A 21087-nucleotide genomic window follows, 5' to 3' on the forward strand; every position below is an offset into this window, starting at 1 on the left:
GGTATTCTGTACATGGCCTATCATTTTCATAGTGAATGTGAAAGGATAATCTGGTTCATCCTTTCCCTCTAAATGCTCACAGTGTTCTTGCTCAAGAGCAGACACCTAAGTATCCACAGGCAATCAGTAATGCCCCCGGTGAGGGCTGTTGATTCTGTCAGAGCAACTGGGGCTGAGAAGTAAACTGTTCAGTCCTGCTAACACCGGGCAGCGACAGATCAGATTTCAGTGCTGGAGGTCTTAATAATCGTGCATTTCTACACAGTGAGTGACAATGAGTGTTGACAAGACTAACAACTCCGGAATCAAATAAAACTGGGTTTGTATCCTGCCTCATGACCCAGCTAGTGATCTTGAGCAAGTTACTCAACTCTGCTTATCCCCAGTTTTCTCATCTGTAAAATGGAGATGACACCATGTATCCCACGAGAGACTGTGATTAAATAAGACAGCAAGTGTAATAAGCCTAAAGAGTCTGGCACACTGCAGGCAAGTGCTAATTTCTTTCCTTATTAATGAACATTAAAAAGGAATGCTACTTTAATTATATACATAATAGATTGATTTATATATGATTTATATACAATAATAAATGTAAAAAATTCCTTCTGCAGATCACAGTGAAAATAAAATACTAACCAACTGACCAAGATACCATGAATTCTAAAACTGTGCAAATGAGCTACAGCTGTAGCTAAAACCACCTAAGATTAACTACCATCTAAGTATTAATTACAATTCCAAGTAATTCAAGTTGACTCAATATCCCAAGTAGTTCACAGCTTAAAAAAAAATGCATTTATACATTCCATATTGTCTTACTTTTTGCAGTGATTAGTGGGATCTTCTTTACTACTGCTGTTAAGAGTTGCTGGATAGTCTCCAAATGGTCTATCCTGAGAAGAATAAATAAAATTAAGGTAGTGAATACACATAGCAGTTTCTAACTATGTGTGTGTGTGTGTGTATATGAATTTATGTATATATTTCCCCTTTCCAAGGGAATTAAAACAATTATGTTGGCATGTGCTTCCTTCCATACATAGCCTTATTTATAAATGAAGAGTATTTAATGCTTAAAAAGTCAAGACTAAGTAAACAAATGAGACCCCAAGAATGACATTATGCAAATCAGATACTTGATCTATAATTTAAAGTTAAATAGCCATATAATCTTTTTGCAGTGAGATTGCCTCTAGAGCAGAGAAGTCTATTATAAAATGCCTATCTCAGGGTTATTATAGTTCATCGGGTCACCTATCACGTGAATGTGGCTAAGTTTCCACTGTTCCTAGCAGTCTGAGACACTTCAAAATAGGCAGTCAGAGGTGGGTTCCCAATTTGGAAATTAGAAAATCTCAGGGAGTATTTTTAGAAGCAGCACTGAATGTGTGGCCTATGAAAAGGCAGCTATTTAAGATCAGGCAGGTGTGTGGATAACTCAGGCACAGCATGTTTACACACCTGAATAATTACATCATGAGGAATTTCATGCCCAAAGACTCAGCAAAGAGAGTAAGTGTTGCAAGCTCAAACGGAGGGAGATCTACAATTCCACCTGAGGCTTCTGAGGTGACCAACGTGTTAAATGAAGACTCCTGAGCTGTGCAGCACATGGTAGTACTTGTTCGCCGCACAGAACAGAAGGTTTCCACCCATTAGAGGGCTTAACTCTGTACATACAACTCTACACATAGGCAGCTGTCACAGGTATGGTTTCTTTTCATAAAAACACTGAAAGCACAACTCCCTCAGAAAGGATTGAAATAATTACTTAATGACATAGTTTCCCAGCTCAGAACTTTCTTCTGTTTTCACTGCTGTCTGACCATCCTGAGAGAGGCAGCCCGGCCCAGGTGTTTCCGGTTCAGTCTTCACTATGAGGGAAGAGCGACAATGAGAGAGCTGTTATGGCGCAATGATGCAAGGACACGTGCAGGCAGAAACAAAAGCTCTTCCATAGGAACTCAGTGAGGAAACTGCCACAGCAGCTGCTGCAGGGACCCGGCCAGGGCGCTGCGATGGCGCCTACCGTCACAGGATCAACGGACAAGGGCAGAACTGTCAGCCTGGGTCTCATGACAAGGCGGTGCAACAAAATGGCTTTTTAGGTATTTCTTAAAGGGCTAACAAACCACACTGCCATGTGAGATCTCACACACACATACACACACACTTGAACAATGCCACATTAAAACACAACGAAGGCCTCTTCTAAGTTCTAATATCCATTTGGATATCAGCTCTCCAGCTAAGTTTATCAACTTTCAGTGTTATCTTAGCGTTCTGAAACACAAGGCAGAAAGCAAAAATCAGACCTGTTGTGCTTGGGAAAATATGAGCTAATCACACGAGGCTTTTAACATCACCGAATCTATGGACGGAAGATCACAATGTCTCAGGAGCATGTGTCTTCCCTTACTTCCACAGTCCTCCTTGACCAAATACTGTGACACACACTCACTGCTTCTGCATCAGCTTCCCTGCTTCAGTCTCTTCCCTTACAACCCATTTAGCACATGAACTCCAGAAAAACTTCCTAAAGGACCTTTTTAGTGTTATTTTCCTACTCAACGTCCTTCAGTAGTTTCCTATAAACATTGGCCTACAAATGAGATCTACTGGTACATATTCCCCTTTATTGTTGCTTAAAACGCATCAATATTAAGGGTACAGGTCAATGAGCTTTACCTATGTATACACCCATGTACTCACCACTCCAATCAAGATACTGAGCATTTCCAGTCTTCAACCAGACTCCCTTACACTTCTGGCAGTTCCTCCCTGCCCAAGATAACCATCTTTTGTCCACTTTAAAATTCATAAAACTGGAATTATACTGTGCATACTCTTTTGTGTCAGCATCTTTTTAGCCATTAAAAATAACAGTGTAATGGACATTCTTAGGGTGGACACATGCATGCGTTTCCTAGAAGTGCATTTGCTGGAACACAGGGCAGATGCATGTTTAACTTTATTAGAAATCGCCAAGCTGATTTCCAAAGTGATTATATCAATCTGTAGTCCCAGGAGCAGTGTATGTGAGCTCCAGGTGCCCCACAACCTTGCCAATAGTTGGTACTGCTGATTCTTTTACTTTTGGTGATAGAACAGCATCTTACTATGGTTTTAACTGGCATTTCTCGATGACTGATGAGGCTGAACAACTTTTCATATTCTTATGAGATATTTCAACATCCACATCTGTGACGTACCTGTTTACATTTCTTGCTATTAAAAAAAATATTCGTGTCAGTCCTTTTCATATTGTTTAGAAGGTCTGTGTATACTCTGGACAAGACTCCCTTGTTAGATATATCTGTTGCAAATATCCTCCAGATGTGGCTTGACTCTCACTCTTAATTTTGTTCCTCTGATAAAGTGATGTTCCCAGTGTTAATAAAGTCCAATTTATCAATCTTTTCTTCTATGACCAGTTTTCTTGTGTGTTCTGCTTACAAAGTATCTTTTCCCAAGGTCAGAAAGATATTCTCATACTCTCTTCTAGAAGCTTTATTGTTTTACCTTCCATATTTAAGTCTATCATCCAACTCAAATTAATTTTTGTTTACGGAGTAAGGTAGGGGCCAAGGTTCGTTGTTTCCCCAAATGAATGTATCCAGTTAATCCAGCACTACTTAGTAAAGAGAACATCCTTTCTCTGCTGAATTTGTCATGAATCAGGTGACAATATATGTGCGAGTCTATTTCTGGGCTTTCTTTTTTATTATTCTGTCTATTCTTGAACCAATACTACACTAGCTCAATTACAGTAGCTTTATAGTGTGTGTGTGTGTGTGTGTGTGTGTGTGTGTGTGTGTGTGTGTGTGTGTGTGTGTGTGTGTATCTATCTGGTGGTCCATCCCCTGGCTTTTTCTTCTTCAAGACTGTCTTAGCTACTCTAGGCATCTGCATTTCACATACATACTTTAGATTTAGCTTGTTAGTTTCTACACACACAAAGTTAACACTGCAAGGATTCTGACTGGGACCATATTGGATCTACATCATTTCTGGGGAGAGAATTAATAACATATCAAGTCTTTCAGCAAATTAATATAATTTATTATTTTTATAATAAATTACTTTTAATTGATTATATTTATAATGGTATTTCATTCCACTTATTTAGGACTTAAAAAATTTCTCTCAGAAATATTTAGTAGGTTGTTAGCAGTTAATTTCTATATAGAAATTACAATGGTTTTTGATGGCACACTGACTTGTATTGCGTGACCTTGCCAATTTCACCGCTAGCAATACATCCTCCCCCAGCTCGCAGTGATCCCAAGACTTCAAGAAACAGAAGGAAGTCCTCAGAAAATGTTTAGATACTCCAGTTCTATAGATGCAAGTATACTCACTTTAATCTGGCACTCAAACAATTACAGAATCATATAATCAGCATTTCCAGGTGGGGACAGCTCATTGAAGAAATGAGAACATATGCTCTCAAACACATACATCATAGCCCCAAACTGGAAACAACCCTAATGTTCACCAACAGGAGAAAAGATAAACAAATTATGGTGTATCCATCCATCCCTACAATGTGGAATACTACTCAGCAACAACACGGCTGAATCCTGAAAACATTAAGTCAGTGAATGAAATCAGACACAAAAAGAATGCACGTGCTTCCACTCATATAAAGTTAAAAAATAGATACAACTAATGTAGTTTAATAGAAATCAGACCAGTGGTAGTCTATGGGGACTAGGAGTTGACTGGAAGGGGGCACGAGGTGATGGGAATTTCTATAGCTTGAATGGGGTGTTGGTTACTTGGGTTTATGCATTTGTCAAAACTCATCAAATGGTACGCTTAGTATCTATGAATTTCACTATATAAAATTTTACCTCAGTTAAAATCAAAACAGAGATGCTCTACCCAAGTCCAAAATTAACGGAATCAGAATCTGTATGAGGAAGGCCTGTAAGAATACACCTACCACTGAGGAGAAATGCTGGCCCAGATTAATACCAATTTTTTCATCAGCTATCTTTAAATGAGGGACTGGCAAACTCTCCTATAAAGAACTAATCAGTAAATAGTTTAGGCTTTGAGGGTCATATGGTCTCAGCTGGAACTAAACCCAGGCTGCAATGCACCCATGGACAATACGTAAATGAGTGGGCATGGCCATGTGCCAACAAAACCTTATTTTAAAAATGGGCAGCGTGACTGCAGTCAGCCAACCCCTGCTTTACATGGCCATGCTGTAAGGTCCAAATGCACCTCTTCTCAAGACTATTATGAGAGATCCTGGAAAGCCTGAAGAACAGTATTTCAAATTCTGACTGCACTGCTTTCTAGCTTTCTAGACTTGGGATGTATAGACTCAATATCTCCAAACTTCAGTTGCTTCATTTGCAAAATGGGCATAATAGCTATCCCGAAGTACTATGGTAATTAGTGATATATGTATAAAGAAGCTAGCATGGTGCCTGGGACATTTTAGGCTCTTACACATGGTGGCTATCAGTACTGTAGATGTTACAGGTGTCTGAATGTGTTGTTCTAACCCACTGCACTATCTCCATCTACTCAATAGTCAGAAATGTCCTCACAGCCAGCTACCAATGGCCAGCCCCACCTACAGCTGCCTTAGCACAACTATACTCCCCAGATGAGTCCCTTTAATTGAGTCTACTCACCCAAACAAATCCTCTGAGTTTTTGCATCTGCTGTTCCCTTAATCTGGCAAGCCCCCTGACCTCTCCACAGCTAAAAATGCTTCACTCTTAAAGTCCAGGTTATAATCTGTGTCCCATACAAAGTTCCAAACCTTTCCATTCTGCCACCTTCCCTGACCAGACATCCTAGATTGAAATATTTGAGCATTCATCTTCCAGATCACTTAACCTGCACTTATCAATCATTGCTTGTTGTCTACTACAACTCTCTTCAACCTGATTGTAAGTTATTGGAGGGCAGAAATGATGCTTTATACATCTCTGTATTTCTCTTAATGTCTACATATAAACACTCAACATATTTTTGAAGTGACTGATTCACAGATGCTGAAATTCAAGGGACTCAGATTACAGTAATATTTTGCATAAACCTTCTGGGCAAATAAACTGTGAGAACCTACATACCTTTTGTAACAGTTGCTGGAGCAGAGCTGGGGACAACTGTAGTTGGGGCAGCTACAGGCAGAATGGCAGGTGATTTGTTGGTAGAAAATGACTGAACCACTAACAGGCAAAATAAGAGGGGAGGATATAAGAAATACAGAAATTATTTTAATGAAAATGATCTAACTCCTAGATCATAGCCCCACTGTAGTCTACTAGCACAAAAATAATTTCAGTGCAATAGAAATGGCAAGGTCCTTTTAAAAATACTGTGATTGATTGACAAGGTGGGCTCTTTATTAATAGTACCAGAGTAACTGAGCTGTTACCTTCAACCATGGAAATGGGGGCTTGTCACTAAACTAAGAAAATAAAAACCCAATTAACCTGTATTCTCATAAATGCTTAAAATGTGCCCCTCTACTCAACTTTAGAAATGGGCAGCTATTTAGAAGCCAATGGATCATTTGGGTTTTACTTTCTGTCCTCGAGTTGGTGCCAGGGAGCACAGTGACAGCTCAAGGGCAGCTGTACAAGGGAGAGACAGCCATCAACTGATGGACTACGCACTTCCCCACAAGGGAGACCCAGAGACAACCACACCCCAGGGAGAGGTGAAGCACTCACCTTTATTCACAGGCATCAGTATAGTCTGCACACCTCCAGATGTGTTTACACTGAGAGGTTTGAGCTGGCTGGGGATCGTCAGGACAGCCTGCTGGGGATTGGATTGACTGGAGTGAATCTTTAACAATCCTAAAATAAGTCGGAAGATAAGGCCAAGCTGAAGATCAGATGCTTCCTTAAAAGTTCTGGTCCTCTCTAGCATTTATATTTTCTCACAGGAGGACATTCTTAGGACAGGTATCTTTTCAATAAAGAAAGAGCTGGAAGCATGAGGCAATGGATGCAGATTTCTCAATGAAACTATAATATGACACTAATGATTTAGTTTTACCCTGCAAACAAAGTCATACAAAAATGTCTGGAATAGCAAAAATAAGAGAAAAGTCACTCACAATCTTACTGCAGAGACAACCAGTATCAATATTTTGAGGTAGTTCTTTTCCGTGTCTATTTCCTGTGACAATTTATTTGTTTTGTATATAGATGCAATACGTACAAACTGGATGTAAAATTTTGTACTTTGATTTGGCTAATTGTCATTTTCCTACTTAAAAACCTTCTCTGGCTCTGGACTGCCAGAGAATGTTTCCAAAATTAGTCAAAGGATTCAGAGTCCATTTTAATCTGGTCCTAATTTATCCACATCTCCGCCACACCATCCCTATGCATCTAATACTTCAGTCTGTCCACTCACCATGCCTTATAATCTCTACCTCTGTGCAGCCCTTATTTTTCAAACATCAGCTATTCTCCACCTTTTTTTCTAAAAAAGGGTCATTCTCTCCCACTTTCCCTTAAAGGTAATTTCCATACTCCCATTTCCATTACAAAAGTATTCTAGGCATTCAGAAAGCCAGTAAGAAAATGACAGAGAGTAAAGACAACACAAACATGTTTTAATATTCAAGTACTTAAAAACAGCATCAGAGGCTAAAGATACTTTAAGGCACTGGAATGTAGTTGGTTTGAGCTAAGGAAAGAAATAATCTTAAATACTTTCAAGAACAAAGCCTTAAACAAGAAAATCTTTCTTTGTAATAGATGAATGTTAGAACAGTCAAGTAGTAATTACTGAGATGTGCCCTCAGAGAGCACAACAATGACCTGGTTTCCTCATATTTTTAAAATTCTTATTTTTATCAAAATTCTTATTTTTATCAGTTGAAAAGTAAAAAAAGTGCTAGAAGGCATAAAACTAAAAATAGCCATCCTTTGCTCCAACTCCCTGTCCTCATCTACTTTCCCAGTAGCATCCACTTTTAATCCTTTTGGTCTTTTCATATTTATCTCAGCATTTTTTAAAAGAATGTGTATACTGTAGGCCTTGATTCATTTTGATGTAACTTTTTTTTTTAACTGAAGTATAGTCAGTTACAATGTGTCAGATCTCTTGTGTATAGCACAATGTCCCAGTCATGCATATAAATAATACGTATATTCGTTTTCATATTCTTTTTTATCAGCGGCCACTATGAGATATTGACTGTAATTCCCCGTGCTATACAGAAGAAATTTGTTTTTTATCTACTTTTTTTGGTATATAGTGGTTAACATTTGCAAATTTCAAACTCCCAAATTTACTCCTTCCCACCCCTTCCCTCCAATAACCATAAGATTGTTTACTATATCTGGGAGTCTGTTTCTGTTTTGTAGATTAGTTCATAGTGTCCTCTTTATTCTTTTTCTTTTTTTTTAGATTCCATATATGTGTGATATCATATGGTATCTTTCTTTCTCTTTCTGGCTTACTTCACTTAGAATGACAATGTCCAGGTCCATCCTGATGTAACACTTTGATGTTACACACTGACTTATTAGGGTAGATAAGCATTTTAAGTAAGACATTTATATCCTCTCTTCCCTCTCTTCCAATACTGTTCTCTATTAATCCAGAGACCATCATGATACTATGATTTCATTTCATTTTCTGGAGTTAATAATTTCCTCCTTTTTCATCTGCTTAGTTCTCTTTCAACATCTTACTAAGTCTTCCCAAATCCTTCAAAAACGGTATAAACCACCCCTTAATACAGTTCTCCACAAAGTCGAACCTCCTAAATAATTTACAGTTTCATTCTTTTATAAGAGTTATCCTTCCTGGGGCTCTCTGATCTGCTCCACTTTGGACTGCTGCTTCCTAGACTGGCTGCAAAGCTGTCCGAGGAGCGTCTTTCACCATCACCCTAGGAATCCCTTTGCCTTCCTTCTATGGTGATCCTATTTTTGTCCTCTTTCTTGGTCTATACCTCCTCACTCCGGTGAAACATGTATTTTAGTTATGTCTTGAGACAGGGTCATAGAAAGTACATTTGAAAAGTTGCCTATTAGAAAATATTCCTACCCTCACACTCAGTAAAGATTCTATAGAATTCTAGACTGAAAGGAATTTTTCCCTAGAACTTTGAAAAACAGTATTCCAGATTCCAGCAATGCTACTGAGAAGGCCAATGATAATGTAATTTCTAAACTTTTCTGCTTATTTTTCTCTCTGACAGCTTTTAAGCTCTCCTCTTTGTCACTGGTGTTCTGATTTCACAAACAAATTGAGCCTCCGTGTGAGCCATCTTACACTCACTGTGCTGGACACTGTGCCTTTTGAACCTGGAAGTTCATGCTCTTCAATTCGGGGATAAACTGTTTTGCTTCTTCGATCATTTCCTTCCCACTATTTTCTGCTTTTTCTCCCTGGAACTCCTTTCAGTCTGATGTTGCCAGGACCCCCTAATATATCATCAAATTTTCTCTCTTAGTGTCTACTTCTTGGTCTGCTCCCTGCTTCCACTTTGTACTCCATAGTTTAGTCTAAATGCTGTAGCCAGTGATCCTGTTAAAAGGCAGATCATGTTACTCTTTAGCTTAAAATTCCCCCAATAGCTTCCTCTGAAGTAAAAATCAATATTCTTACAATGACCTACAAAGGCCTTATATGATTGGACCCCCACCACGCCGATTGCACCTCCTAGTACTCTTTCTCTAGCTCATTCTGCTCTACTCACAACCATGGCCTTGCTCAAAATAGTTTATAATGCACACAAAAAATTTAATTGAAAAAGGTTATATTATACCTCAATTAAAAAAAAAAGAATCCACATACACACAACTAATGGTCAGTAGGAAGCAGTTTGATTCTCTTACGAAAATATACAGAAAGTTTCAGGCAACTAGAACTTAAAGCAGGGAGACTTCATTTATTGCATGTTAAAAAACATAATCAGACAATCAGAAAAAGGGAGGGCATTCATTTCTTATAATAGTAATCCCTTCTATTCCTACAATTTCTACTCCAGTGCGGCTAACACAGTGCTTCCAAATAGTCAGTCAGCCGAGAACAAGCACTCCCCATAAAAAACTTGGTTGATTTTAACTGGGAGGTGGAAATCATGGGAAAAACAGATCAGCCTTAATCTTTTGGTCTCTAACTACCCAAAAGGCAAACAAAACACAGGGACTTCGTTTGGGTCATGTAAGGAATGTAGTGATAATAATAACAATAAGAATACCCACAATCTTTACCCAAAGGTACTAAGGTGTGTGTGTACATACTTATATGTTTATGCGTGTGTGCATATATGTATATGACATATGTATCACACACACACACACATATATATTAGTGATACTCAGTTTTTTTCTGTATACTAGTGCCAGTTGGTAAACTGTTATTAATCTGCACCAAGGCAATATAGACATTAAGAGTATTCAAAAACTTATGTAACAGCAGGACTTTGCTCTGTTATTTGTATTGTATTTTACAGAAGTATCTGTCTATACCGAATTGCAGAAAAACAAAGTTTGAGAAGTAATGCTGCATATTTTATCAGTCTCTGGCATCTGGGACAGTACAACGTAATAAAACACATTAATATTTGTGGCAAAACACGAATATTCATATTAAGTAGTCAACAGAGGTCAGACTTTGCCCTAAAATTAGTTATGGGGGAAAACAACAACAAACAAATCTTTGTTTTTCAGTCTTTTGGATTTTAGAATTGCAGATAAGGGAATGTGGCTAACAACGACGATGACGCTAAAATGGTAACAGCAGCAGTTATTCACATAAAGGATACAACATACTAGATGGTATTCTAAGCGTTTATATATATTAACTCATTTAATCCTCTCAACTTTATGAAACGGGTATTAGGCAATCTGGCTCCAGGACCTGTGCTCTGTATAACCCAAAGAAGTAAAAGGTACACTTTTCTGGGACCACTGGGCTAGGCACAGAGATAGCATACATCTTAGCCGACCTCAAGTGTGTCATTCTAACACTACCCAATATAATAAGAACGGTTAAAAATCATGACCTGGAGTCAACAATGTTAATTTATATTTTATATACTTCGTTTATGAAAGTAAAAAGAGATGTCTGATGTTTTACAATGAGTTCCATTCAAAACTGATGATAAATACTCAGAAGAATTCTAGATGGCTAATGTTTTATTATATCATTTAAAAACTGTTATTCGTAGGAGGGGTGTGGCAAGGGTATAGCTCAAGTGGTAGAGTACATGCTTAGCATACACAAGGTCCTGGGTTTCTATCCCCAGTACCTCCTCTAAAAATAAGTAAGTAAAACCTAATTACCTCCCCCCACCAAAACAAACAGACCAAAAAAACTGTTATTCAGTCCATAAAAACATTTCAGACTTAAAAATTTACACATAGATTTTAAAAAAGAGTAATTTATCTAAAAAGCAGCTATATGGAAAATGTTGCTGAGTTAATGACTTTTAACAATTTATTACACAAAATATTGTTTAAGATCTTTCAAAACCACTCTAGCCCAAAGAAGGGAGAGACAAATAACATTATAATACAACTGACCTGATACTGTGGCCTTTCCAGAGATGGGGTTTGGTGTGGACACCAGGGATGTGGCGCTGATGACAGAGGGGGCAGTAGCCTTGCAGGTTCCCATGGTGGCCTGGCTGACACACACTTGTTGCTGCCCGGAAGTTTTCATTACAGAACCTACAGTAGATGATGAACTGGGAGCCGTTCCTTCTGACTGCTAACCACAGGACCAGAAATAACAGAAATTAAGAAGAAAGCACTGTAACTTACTTAGAACAGTGAATGCCACACAGCATACTCAATAAATATTAGCTGTTATTACCTATCAAATGCCATGTCATTTAAAGACTGCTTCTCTAATTTGGTGGTTTAGATTTCACAGACCAGGGTTATTACCACATTAAAAATAATTCATCAACTATTATATCACTTATAAAAGGATATTTCAACACCTCTCCTCCAAAAACATAGAGGACTTAATCTCATAATGTAAAACTGGAATAATATGAGCTTTATTAAAAACTCAGTATATATTTTACAGTTTGTCACATTATTCAGCAAATATCTACTACTGGACAGACACAGTGTTAAATGCTAGGGCCCAGAGGCAAAAGCTCTCAAGGAGGAGAGGGTGACTGAGCTGTGATGGATGCTGCAGCACAAGTACTACTTCAGCCTAGGGATGGGCAGGGGAGAGTATAGGGAAAAGCATCATGTAAAAACACTGCACTTTGGGGAAATCTTCAAGATTCAAGACAGGGAAAGGGGGAGATGAAAGGGTGTTTCTTGGCAGAAGTACAATAGCAAGTAGAAAGTCAGAGAGGCATGAAAGAACACTGCATGTTCAAGAAACTGCAAAGTAGAGTGGTATGAGTAGACATTCGAGGAGAAGCAGTAGGTGAAGCCTGAGAATTAGGCAAAATCAGATTATAAGAGTCCTTGGGATGCCAAGACAATTTAAAGGGGAAACAGATTTTTCAACAAATGTTGCTGGGCCAACTGGGTACCTACATACAAAAGAATGAAGTTTGGCCTCCTGTCTCACACCATATACAAAGGCTAACTCAAAATGGACAAAGACCTAAATGTAAGAGCTAAACTAGAAAACTCTTCGAAGAAAACATAGGCTTAAATTTTGTAACTATGGATTAGGTAATGTTTCTTAGCTGTGACACCAAAAGCATAAGCAATAAAAGAGAGAAGAACAGGTAAACTGGACTTAATCAAAATTAAAGTTTTGTGGTTTCAAACTGAAAAGACAACCCAGAGAGCGGAAGAAAATTTTTGCAAATCTGATGAAACTTTTTATCTAGAATATATAAAGAACTCCTACAACTCAATAATAAAAAGACAATAAATAATTCAACTAAATAATGAGCAAAGGATTTGAATACACATTTCTCCAAAGAGGAAATACAAATAGCCAGTAAGTACATGAAAAGATGCTGAATATCACCAGCTGTCAGGTAAACACAAATCAAAACCACAATGAGATAACACTCCACACCCATCACAATGGCTATAACAACAACAAAAATGGACAAGAACAAGTTCAGCAAGGATGTGGAAAAACTGGAACCCCTCATATTGCTGGGGCAGGGAGAGGGGGTATCTAAAATGGTGCAGTGTATTGGGAAAACAGTCTGGCAGGTCTTCAAAATGTTAAACGTAGTTACTATATGATACAGCAATTCCTTCCTAGGTATATAGCTAAGAAAAATGAAAACATACGATTTACAAAAACTTGTACATAAATGTTCACTGCAGCATTAATCATTATAGTCAAAAGGGGGAAATTACCCAAAAGTCCATCAATTGATGAATGGATAAACAAAATGTGGTATATCCATAACACTGACTTATCATTCAGCTATAAAAAGGAATGAAGTACTGATATATGCTACAACGTGGATGAACCTTGAAAATATTGTATTAAATATAAATACTGTGGCAGAAGCAGCCAGTCACAAGAAAGTAGATTAGCAGTTACCTAAGATGGGGGGAGGGAGGAAGGGAATGGGGAGTGACCACTATTGGGTACTGAGTTTCTTTTTGGATTAAAAAAAAATTCAAGAATTATATAGTGGTGATGGTTGCACAACTTTGAGAATATGACAAAACCCACTGAACTGTACACTTTAACCTGGTGAATTTTATGGTATGTGAATTAATTTCAATTTTTTTAAAAAAGAGCAATATGGCCCAACGTTAAGTGTGCCTGCTGAATATTAGCTTTTCACTACTTTTATGCCCCAATATGATTTTCTACTATCATGCTACTTCTCACCTGTTGGGCAGGACCATTTGCTGAGAGGGCCACAGCTGGGGAAGTGGCAGTTGTGATAACCCCTCCTGCTACTCTCAGCATTGTGGTTCCAGGCTTTGAGAGCTGTGAGGTGGCTGGCACAGACTTTAATGTGCTATCAGATATTTTCATCAGAGATGCCTGTCCCCCAGCGGCTGCCTGCAGAAACAAAATGGGTTGGAGTAATAATGTTACCCAGGCTAATAAGCAAAATTCATTACTTACCTATATATGCCCCCCAAACAGAGCATCCCCCAAAACAGTCTTGCTAAATGAAACTATATGAAGTATTTGTGCACTTTCCAACAAGCTCTCAAGTTTATGACTTTTTAATACAAATGTTCCTTTACCCATGATGTAGAATAAGCAAATGAATGCATTTGCAAGTCACTATTTGGCAGTTATGTCTTCAAAGATACCAAGCATTTGTTATTACAATAACTGAGTCCAAAGTGCTTTTAAATGTACACATAATCTTTAGACATGAAAACCTAACCAAGGGCCAGATTTAAATGGTAAGTTAATGGTGCTTTAGGCTAGTAGTACAGGTTTAGCATTTTAGTACCAGAGAACCATTTAACAAATTATATTTTAGTGGTCTAAGTCAAGGCACAGCAAACTTTTTCTGTAAATGGCACGAGTAAGCATTTTTGGCTTTGCAGGCTGGCACTCTATTGCATGAGAAGTCACGATTAGAATCCAGTAGAAGCCATGGCATTAATTTGTATTGGTGTCTCATGCAAATTAAAACCACAATGAGGTATCACTTCATACTCACAAACATGGTTAGAATTAAAAAGAATGATGACCCTCCACGTTGGTAAGGATATACAGTAACTGGAACTCTCCCACATTACTTAAGGGAGAATCAATGGTACCACCACTTAGCAAAATCATTTGTCAGTTTCTTATAAAGTTGCTTATAAACATACACTTACCCTATGACCTAGCTATTCTACTGTACAATTTATACAAGAATGTTCATAACAGCATCTTTCATAAGTCGAAAACTGAAATCCCCAAGTGTCCATCAAAAGAATAGTCATACAACAAAACATTACTCAAGAATAAAAAAGAATAAACAATTGATACACATACGGAAAAATCTCAAAAACATGTTCAACAACAGAAGTTAACATAAAAGGTTATATACTATATAATTTTATTGATAGAGACCTAGAACAGACAAAAGCTAATCTTGGTTACAGAAACAGAAAAATGGTGACAGAAAAAAACTGGAAAGAGAAATGAAGGTATGTTTTAGAGTGATGGAAATGTTCTATACCTTGACTGGGATAGTGCTTGCATGAGCATATATATTTGTCAAGACTCATTGAGCAATCCACTTCTAATCTGTGCATTATTCTATATAAATTTTACCTTAAAAGGCAACAGTAAATGTCTCAGCTATGGCAGCACAGAAAGTAAGTCACTGCTCTGGCTGCAACATAAGTAGGTTGGGAATATTGGCTAAGATTTTAAAGAACTACCTAAAGAATTGTGAGGCCTTATACCTGTTTGAAATAGCTAAGAGCATTTGACCAAGGGGAAATTCGTACTGAAGGAAACCAAATGCTGGTTAATTTGAAAAGATCAATAAAAACTGATAAACCTCTAGCTAGGCTGATCAAGGAAAAAAGAGAAGACACATAATTACCAAAATCAAGGATGAAAAAGGGGACATCACTAAAGATTCTACAGACATTAAAAGGGAATATTAATAATTAATAAGAGAAAATTATGTATAAGTTTATGCCAAGAAATTTGACTTACCTGTAATGAACATATTCCTTCAAAGATATGAACTACCAAATCTCCCTCAAGACAAAATAAATAACCTGAATAGTCCTGTATCTATGAAATAAATTGAAACTGTAATTAAAGACCTTCCCAATTAGGAAAACTCCAGGCCATTATGGCTTCACTGGTGTTCTCTAAATAGTTAAGGAAGAAATAATACCAAGTCGACATAAACTCTTTTCAAAAAAGTGAAGATGGAAAAGTTTCCAATTCATTTTGAGGCCAGAATTACTCTGATACCAAAACCAGACAGAAATTACAAAGAAAACTACTGACCATATAATATCCCTTGCAAAAATTCTAAACAAAATTTTACCAAATTAAATCCAATAATACATTAAAAGAGAATAACATATCACAACCAAATAAGAGTTTATTCCAGGAATGCAGGGTTGGTTTAACATTTTAAAAATTCAATGTAATTCACCATATTAACCAAAAAAAATACCGTATGATCCTCTCAACAGACACAGAAAAAGCTTTAGACAAAAATCTAATATTCACTCATGTTTTGAGAACTGCTGATCTACATATAGCCATAAAAAGTGTAGTTTGTTGATAACGGTATCATACTATCTTAACCTTCTATACCTTGTTTGTTTCATTTGGCAAGTTTTTGAGATTTAGCTATAGATTCTCCTAAAGATGATTATGATATTCTTCACAACCTAGTTGAAATTCCCCATCATTATTCTTTGGCTTATACTAAAGAAGCTGTAGAAATAGTAAACATTTACTTAGTATATGGATACTGTGACTGAAATCACCTATTACATTATTCAGAATCTCCTATATGAAGTCCCTCCAGAGACTTTTTAGAATGAAGTGTCAAGAAAATCTTTGTTTCTCCTAAGAAAATATTATGCAGTTATTTTTTTTCCTCTCACAAATAGTACAAATTTTATAAATGATCATTCTTCTCATTTTGCTTTGGCAAATTTTATTAAATATATAGGGCATTACTGTTTGCACACCTAAATAACTTTCTGGTCTTAACTTCTCATTCTACTTGTATTTTCCCAAATCTTAAGATTTTATTCTTATTTTTCTATACTATTTTATTGCTTATTTTCTTATGTAACCATAATTTCTTTTTGGAAAGAGATAAGCTATAAATATTTAAATAATGCCATAACTACCACATACTTGGGTGTGTGTGTGTGTGTGTGTGTTTGTATGTATTTACCTGGGTAAACAAAGTAGTTTTTTGTCCAGATATGACTTTTAATGTTTGCTGTCCTTGTCCAGATGACGTGCCGACTCCCAGTGCTCCTTGGACCACTGACCCCGTAGTCACCTGTTTTCCAGATGTTTGGGGTGATGGCTGGCCAACTAAAAAAGTGCCCTAAGTTACAAACAAAGACCTAATTAGTAGTTTGTTAAGTTCAAATGACTTGTTCTGATCCTCTAAATCACAAGGTCCCATATTACATGTTAAAATCCTCCCCTTCAACTCTGCAACTCAATGAAAATAATGGAAGAGAACAGCTCTGCTCTTAGTGTCACTACTCATAGTTATACCCCCACTTCTCAAACTTTGCACTGTTGTTACAGAGCAGGCTGTTAGAAACTCAAATTTTACAATCTAGTCCTCATAGCTGGATTTAATCTTTCAGACTGATAACTATCCACTCTTCTCACTAAGAACATCTGGAACCAAAATTCCATTACCTTCCTTAGAAAGGAGCTAAGACTCTAGCGACCAGGGGAAAGAAGGCAGAAACCTGTTCCTAACCTTGAATCCAACCTACCTCCAAATACCATAACTTGATACTATCTCTGTGGTTACTTCTGTCTAGGAGGAAACTTTCACCAGCACATTAACACTATTTCAAATCCATGAAAGGCAACAGCATAGCAAAAATCTCTCAGAAAGATCTGTTTAAAAAACCCTATCACTAGCTTAGCAGAGAAATCTTTGATGAGTTACGTAAGTCTTTCTGAATCTCCAGTCTCCTTGCTTTTCTCTCAAAACAAAGCAAGGCCAGAATAATACAGATTTCTAACATGGTTCAAATGTTAGTACTGACCCCCTGATCCTAGAGATGTAAAGGTAAATCCACCATAATTCAAGGCAGTTATTAAATAACTAAATGATTTAAACGATACCAGTCACAAATGACCAGACCTGAGGGGTCTGCTTGAGGATGTAAGATGTGTATGTCAGGTGCTGGGATATCCCCCCAGGGCCAGCAGGGCTTTGGGCTCCTCCTGTTCCTCCTCCTCCTCCACTGCCACCACCACTGCCGCCACCACCACCACTGCCTCCTCCACCACTGGCAGCTGAACCAGACTGGAGGTCTGAAAATACAACGAATGACAGCACCATCATTAAAAGTATTAAGACTTAACTGAAAAGACAGATGAGTCCAGAGAGATGTTTCCTTCACAGCACCATCCCTTCCCTTTCTTTTCCTCCTTTTTTGTACTACACCTGGTTTGTGACGAGAGAGGACTTCCTAGTGCCGAAGACTGAAATGTATTTACTTTCGACTAAATGACAGTTGACTAGTTCAGCTCTGAGTACTATAATGAAGAACTTATCTTTGACAAGTGTTTTGGCTTAACTGTAGGACATCAAGAGAGAGTCGATACATTTTCTAATCAAGTGTTGATTTTAATCAACATTTAAAATGCTCAGAGAAATGCTCCCAAACTTTTTGGCATCTGATTCAATTTCACTGAAACTACTGAATTTAGAGTAATCTTACAGTACTCTCTCTTTTCTGTCTCCCTGTGCTCTGGAAAAAACTAAGACTTTCTTCGTATTTATATTAACTCCAGGGTCCCATTCTTCTTCACTTTTCAAATTCCACTTTAAAACCTTTGGACCCTTCCTTTGCTTTTTTGGTGACATACATAAACTAAAATCTAAGTAGCTCTCTGGATGAATTTTGGAATACTTATATTGTCTTTGTCTTACATACCTAAATTTCTGGCACACCACTGCTCAGGTATGAGGAAAAAATACCTGAGGGAAAGTGTGGAAATCACCCATTATAGTCCGTAAACAACATGGTGACTAGCTTTTGAAACAGAGTCCCTGTAAAACCAAGTTCCCCTGCCAAGTTTTAGCAATCTCTCTATCCAAAACTTTATTCCCTTTCCTGTCCCCTCTGACCTGTACTAAATGAACATTAGTCAACCAGAGTCAGATGACTAAAATTGCTGTTGTTTACATTAATGTACTAAAACTGCTATTGTCGATAACATTGCTATTGTTTCTCCAAGGCAAGATGAGCTAAACAGACCCTTGAACCATGGACCACACCTGGTCAGAGAATCATAAACCAGAGACATCCTGACTCCTGAAACTATGATTAAGAAATGTCACAGGATGATGACTAATCCTAGTTTCTTTGTTCTTCCCCTTCAAAATACCCCTAACTGAAAGACCAAGCTGGAGTTGATCTGAGGCTTATCTCCCACTCCCTTGCTTCGTGTCCTGCAATAAACCCTTACTTTGCTGCAAACTCCCACTGTCAGAAATTGGCCCAAGACATAGAGACAACCTAAATGTCCATCGACAGGTAACTGGATAAAAAAGCTGTGGTATATTTATACAATGGAATACTACTCAGCCATAGAATAATGCCATTTGCAGCAACATGGATGTCCCTGGAGAATGTCATTTTAAGTGAAGTAAGCCAGAAAGAGAAAGAAAAATACCGTATGATTATCACTCATAGGTGGAATCTTAAAAAAAAAAAGACAAATGAACTTATATATAAAATAGAAAGAGACTCACAGACATAGAATACAGATTTGTGGTTGCCAGCGGGCAGAGGGGTGGGAAAGGATAAATTGGGAGTTCAAGATTTGCAGATACTGACTGGTATATATAAAATAGATAAACAAGTTTATACTGTATAGCACAGGGAAATACATTCAATAACTTGTAGTAGGTCACAGTGAAAAAGAATGTATATGTATATTCAAGTATGACTGAAGAATTGTGCTGTATACCAGAAACTGACACAACATTGTAAACTGACTATATCTCAATAAAAAAAAAAAAAAAGAAAGAAATTGGCTTTCTGTTCCATGGGCACATGAGCCCTTGTTCAGTTACAACTGCAACTGTGTTTTGGCAAGAGTGGCTAATTTCTTTTTTTTTTTTAATTTTATTTTATTGAGTTATAGTCAGTTTACAATGTTGTGTCGATTTCTAGTGCACAGCACATTTTTTCAGTCATACATAAGAGTGGCTAATTTCTAATGAACCTGACTGCTGTATCAATTATACTCCTGATTCAGATGGAAATAATTCCTCTTACCCTTTCCTTTTCAACACTACCCAAACTGTTTCTGTCTATATGTCAAAGCAAAAGTTTGGATAAGTCTAGATAAACCACCTAATTTCCTTGGGGCTTTAAATACACTACACGAAGGCTGAGCATATATTTCTCTTGCCATCTTCAAACCTAGCAAATGAAAGACGCACATCTAAATAATGGCAAGCAGAGACACTTGATTCCAACCCTATTCCCATCTCCTTCAAAATAAAAATAGGCATCCAGCCACCTTCTCCCCAGGTGTCCCCAGTTTCCACTGAAACGCAGAACTCCTTTTTATTTCCAGCTCACACAGACAGCTTTCTCCCAACACAGCCTCAAAAGCCACACCTCTCCTAAGACTATGATAATTTAACTAGAAGTGGTTTTAAATAATGTGTATGTTTTAAATCCATTTGGGCAAATGCTACCATTATACCATGAAATATCTATGAAAATGCTTCCTGAAACAGGTAAGAACTGCCCATCAGGTGGAAGAGATGAACATACCCAGAGACCCAAGAACCAAAAGATTTAATGATGGACTAACTAGCATTGTTGGTAGCCCGCAGAATGGCGCCTTGAGGGATCAGCAGCAGTTTTCCTTTTCCTGAAGGGTTCTTGCTGTTTGTAGTAAGGTAGAGTTTAGTGCCAGGAGGCAAATTCGCCAGGTTGGCCAAATTAGTGGCTGGTAGCTGCAATGTTGCCATTACTAAAATGATAAAGGGAATAAAGGAAAAAATAAAGAAGAAGAAGAAAAACTGTAAGATAAGTTGAAACTGAGGGCAATGCTATCTCTAAAATAAAACACACACAAAATAATAAAATACTTTTTCAAAAATACTAGCATATAATAGACTGTAAAGTTTGCTTCCTAGATGCACTAGGCTTTAAAGGCTGATACTCTAAATCACCTTGCTAATTTAAAATTTTACATACTAGAAGAACCTGCTACAAACTATGAAGAAATTTATATCTGTATATAAATAGGATAACCATATGTCCTGGTTCGCCCCAAACAGTTACAATTTATACCTATGCCCCATTGTAATTATTAATAGTGACTCTTTTTACTCTCAAAAGGACTGTGGTTTAGACAATCAATGAAATAATCACCCTCTCTATGGATAAATACATGTTTCCCTCCCATTTATTTAAAGCTCCTTTATGGTCAATTTCCAATAATCGATGAATCTACTGATTC

General features: G+C 37.4%; 1 protein-coding gene across 7 annotated transcripts in view; it reads right to left on the reverse strand.

Annotated features, from left to right (window-relative positions):
- YEATS2 (YEATS domain containing 2) overlaps positions 1-21087 on the reverse strand; it is a 92324-nt gene that overhangs the window by 8538 nt on the left and 62699 nt on the right. For 4 of the 7 annotated variants that reach the window (XM_074366995.1, XM_074367019.1, XM_074367017.1 and 1 more), the window contains exons 17-25: positions 20434-20595; positions 17738-17910; positions 16796-16954; positions 13792-13968; positions 11535-11721; positions 6708-6836; positions 6102-6200; positions 1775-1877; positions 823-896 (exon numbers count right to left, since the gene is read on the reverse strand). In XM_074366995.1, the coding sequence (XP_074223096.1) occupies positions 823-896; positions 1775-1877; positions 6102-6200; positions 6708-6836; positions 11535-11721; positions 13792-13968; positions 16796-16954; positions 17738-17910; positions 20434-20595 (1263 nt within the window). The remainder of the gene's footprint in view (positions 1-822; positions 897-1774; positions 1878-6101; positions 6201-6707; positions 6837-11534; positions 11722-13791; positions 13969-16795; positions 16955-17737; positions 17911-20433; positions 20596-21087) is intronic. The other 3 variants (XM_074367043.1, XM_074367037.1, XM_074367027.1) reach the window with 1 other exon arrangement.

This window comes from Camelus bactrianus, chromosome 1 (assembly GCF_048773025.1).
Source record: "Camelus bactrianus isolate YW-2024 breed Bactrian camel chromosome 1, ASM4877302v1, whole genome shotgun sequence".
NCBI lineage: Eukaryota > Metazoa > Chordata > Mammalia > Artiodactyla > Camelidae > Camelus > Camelus bactrianus.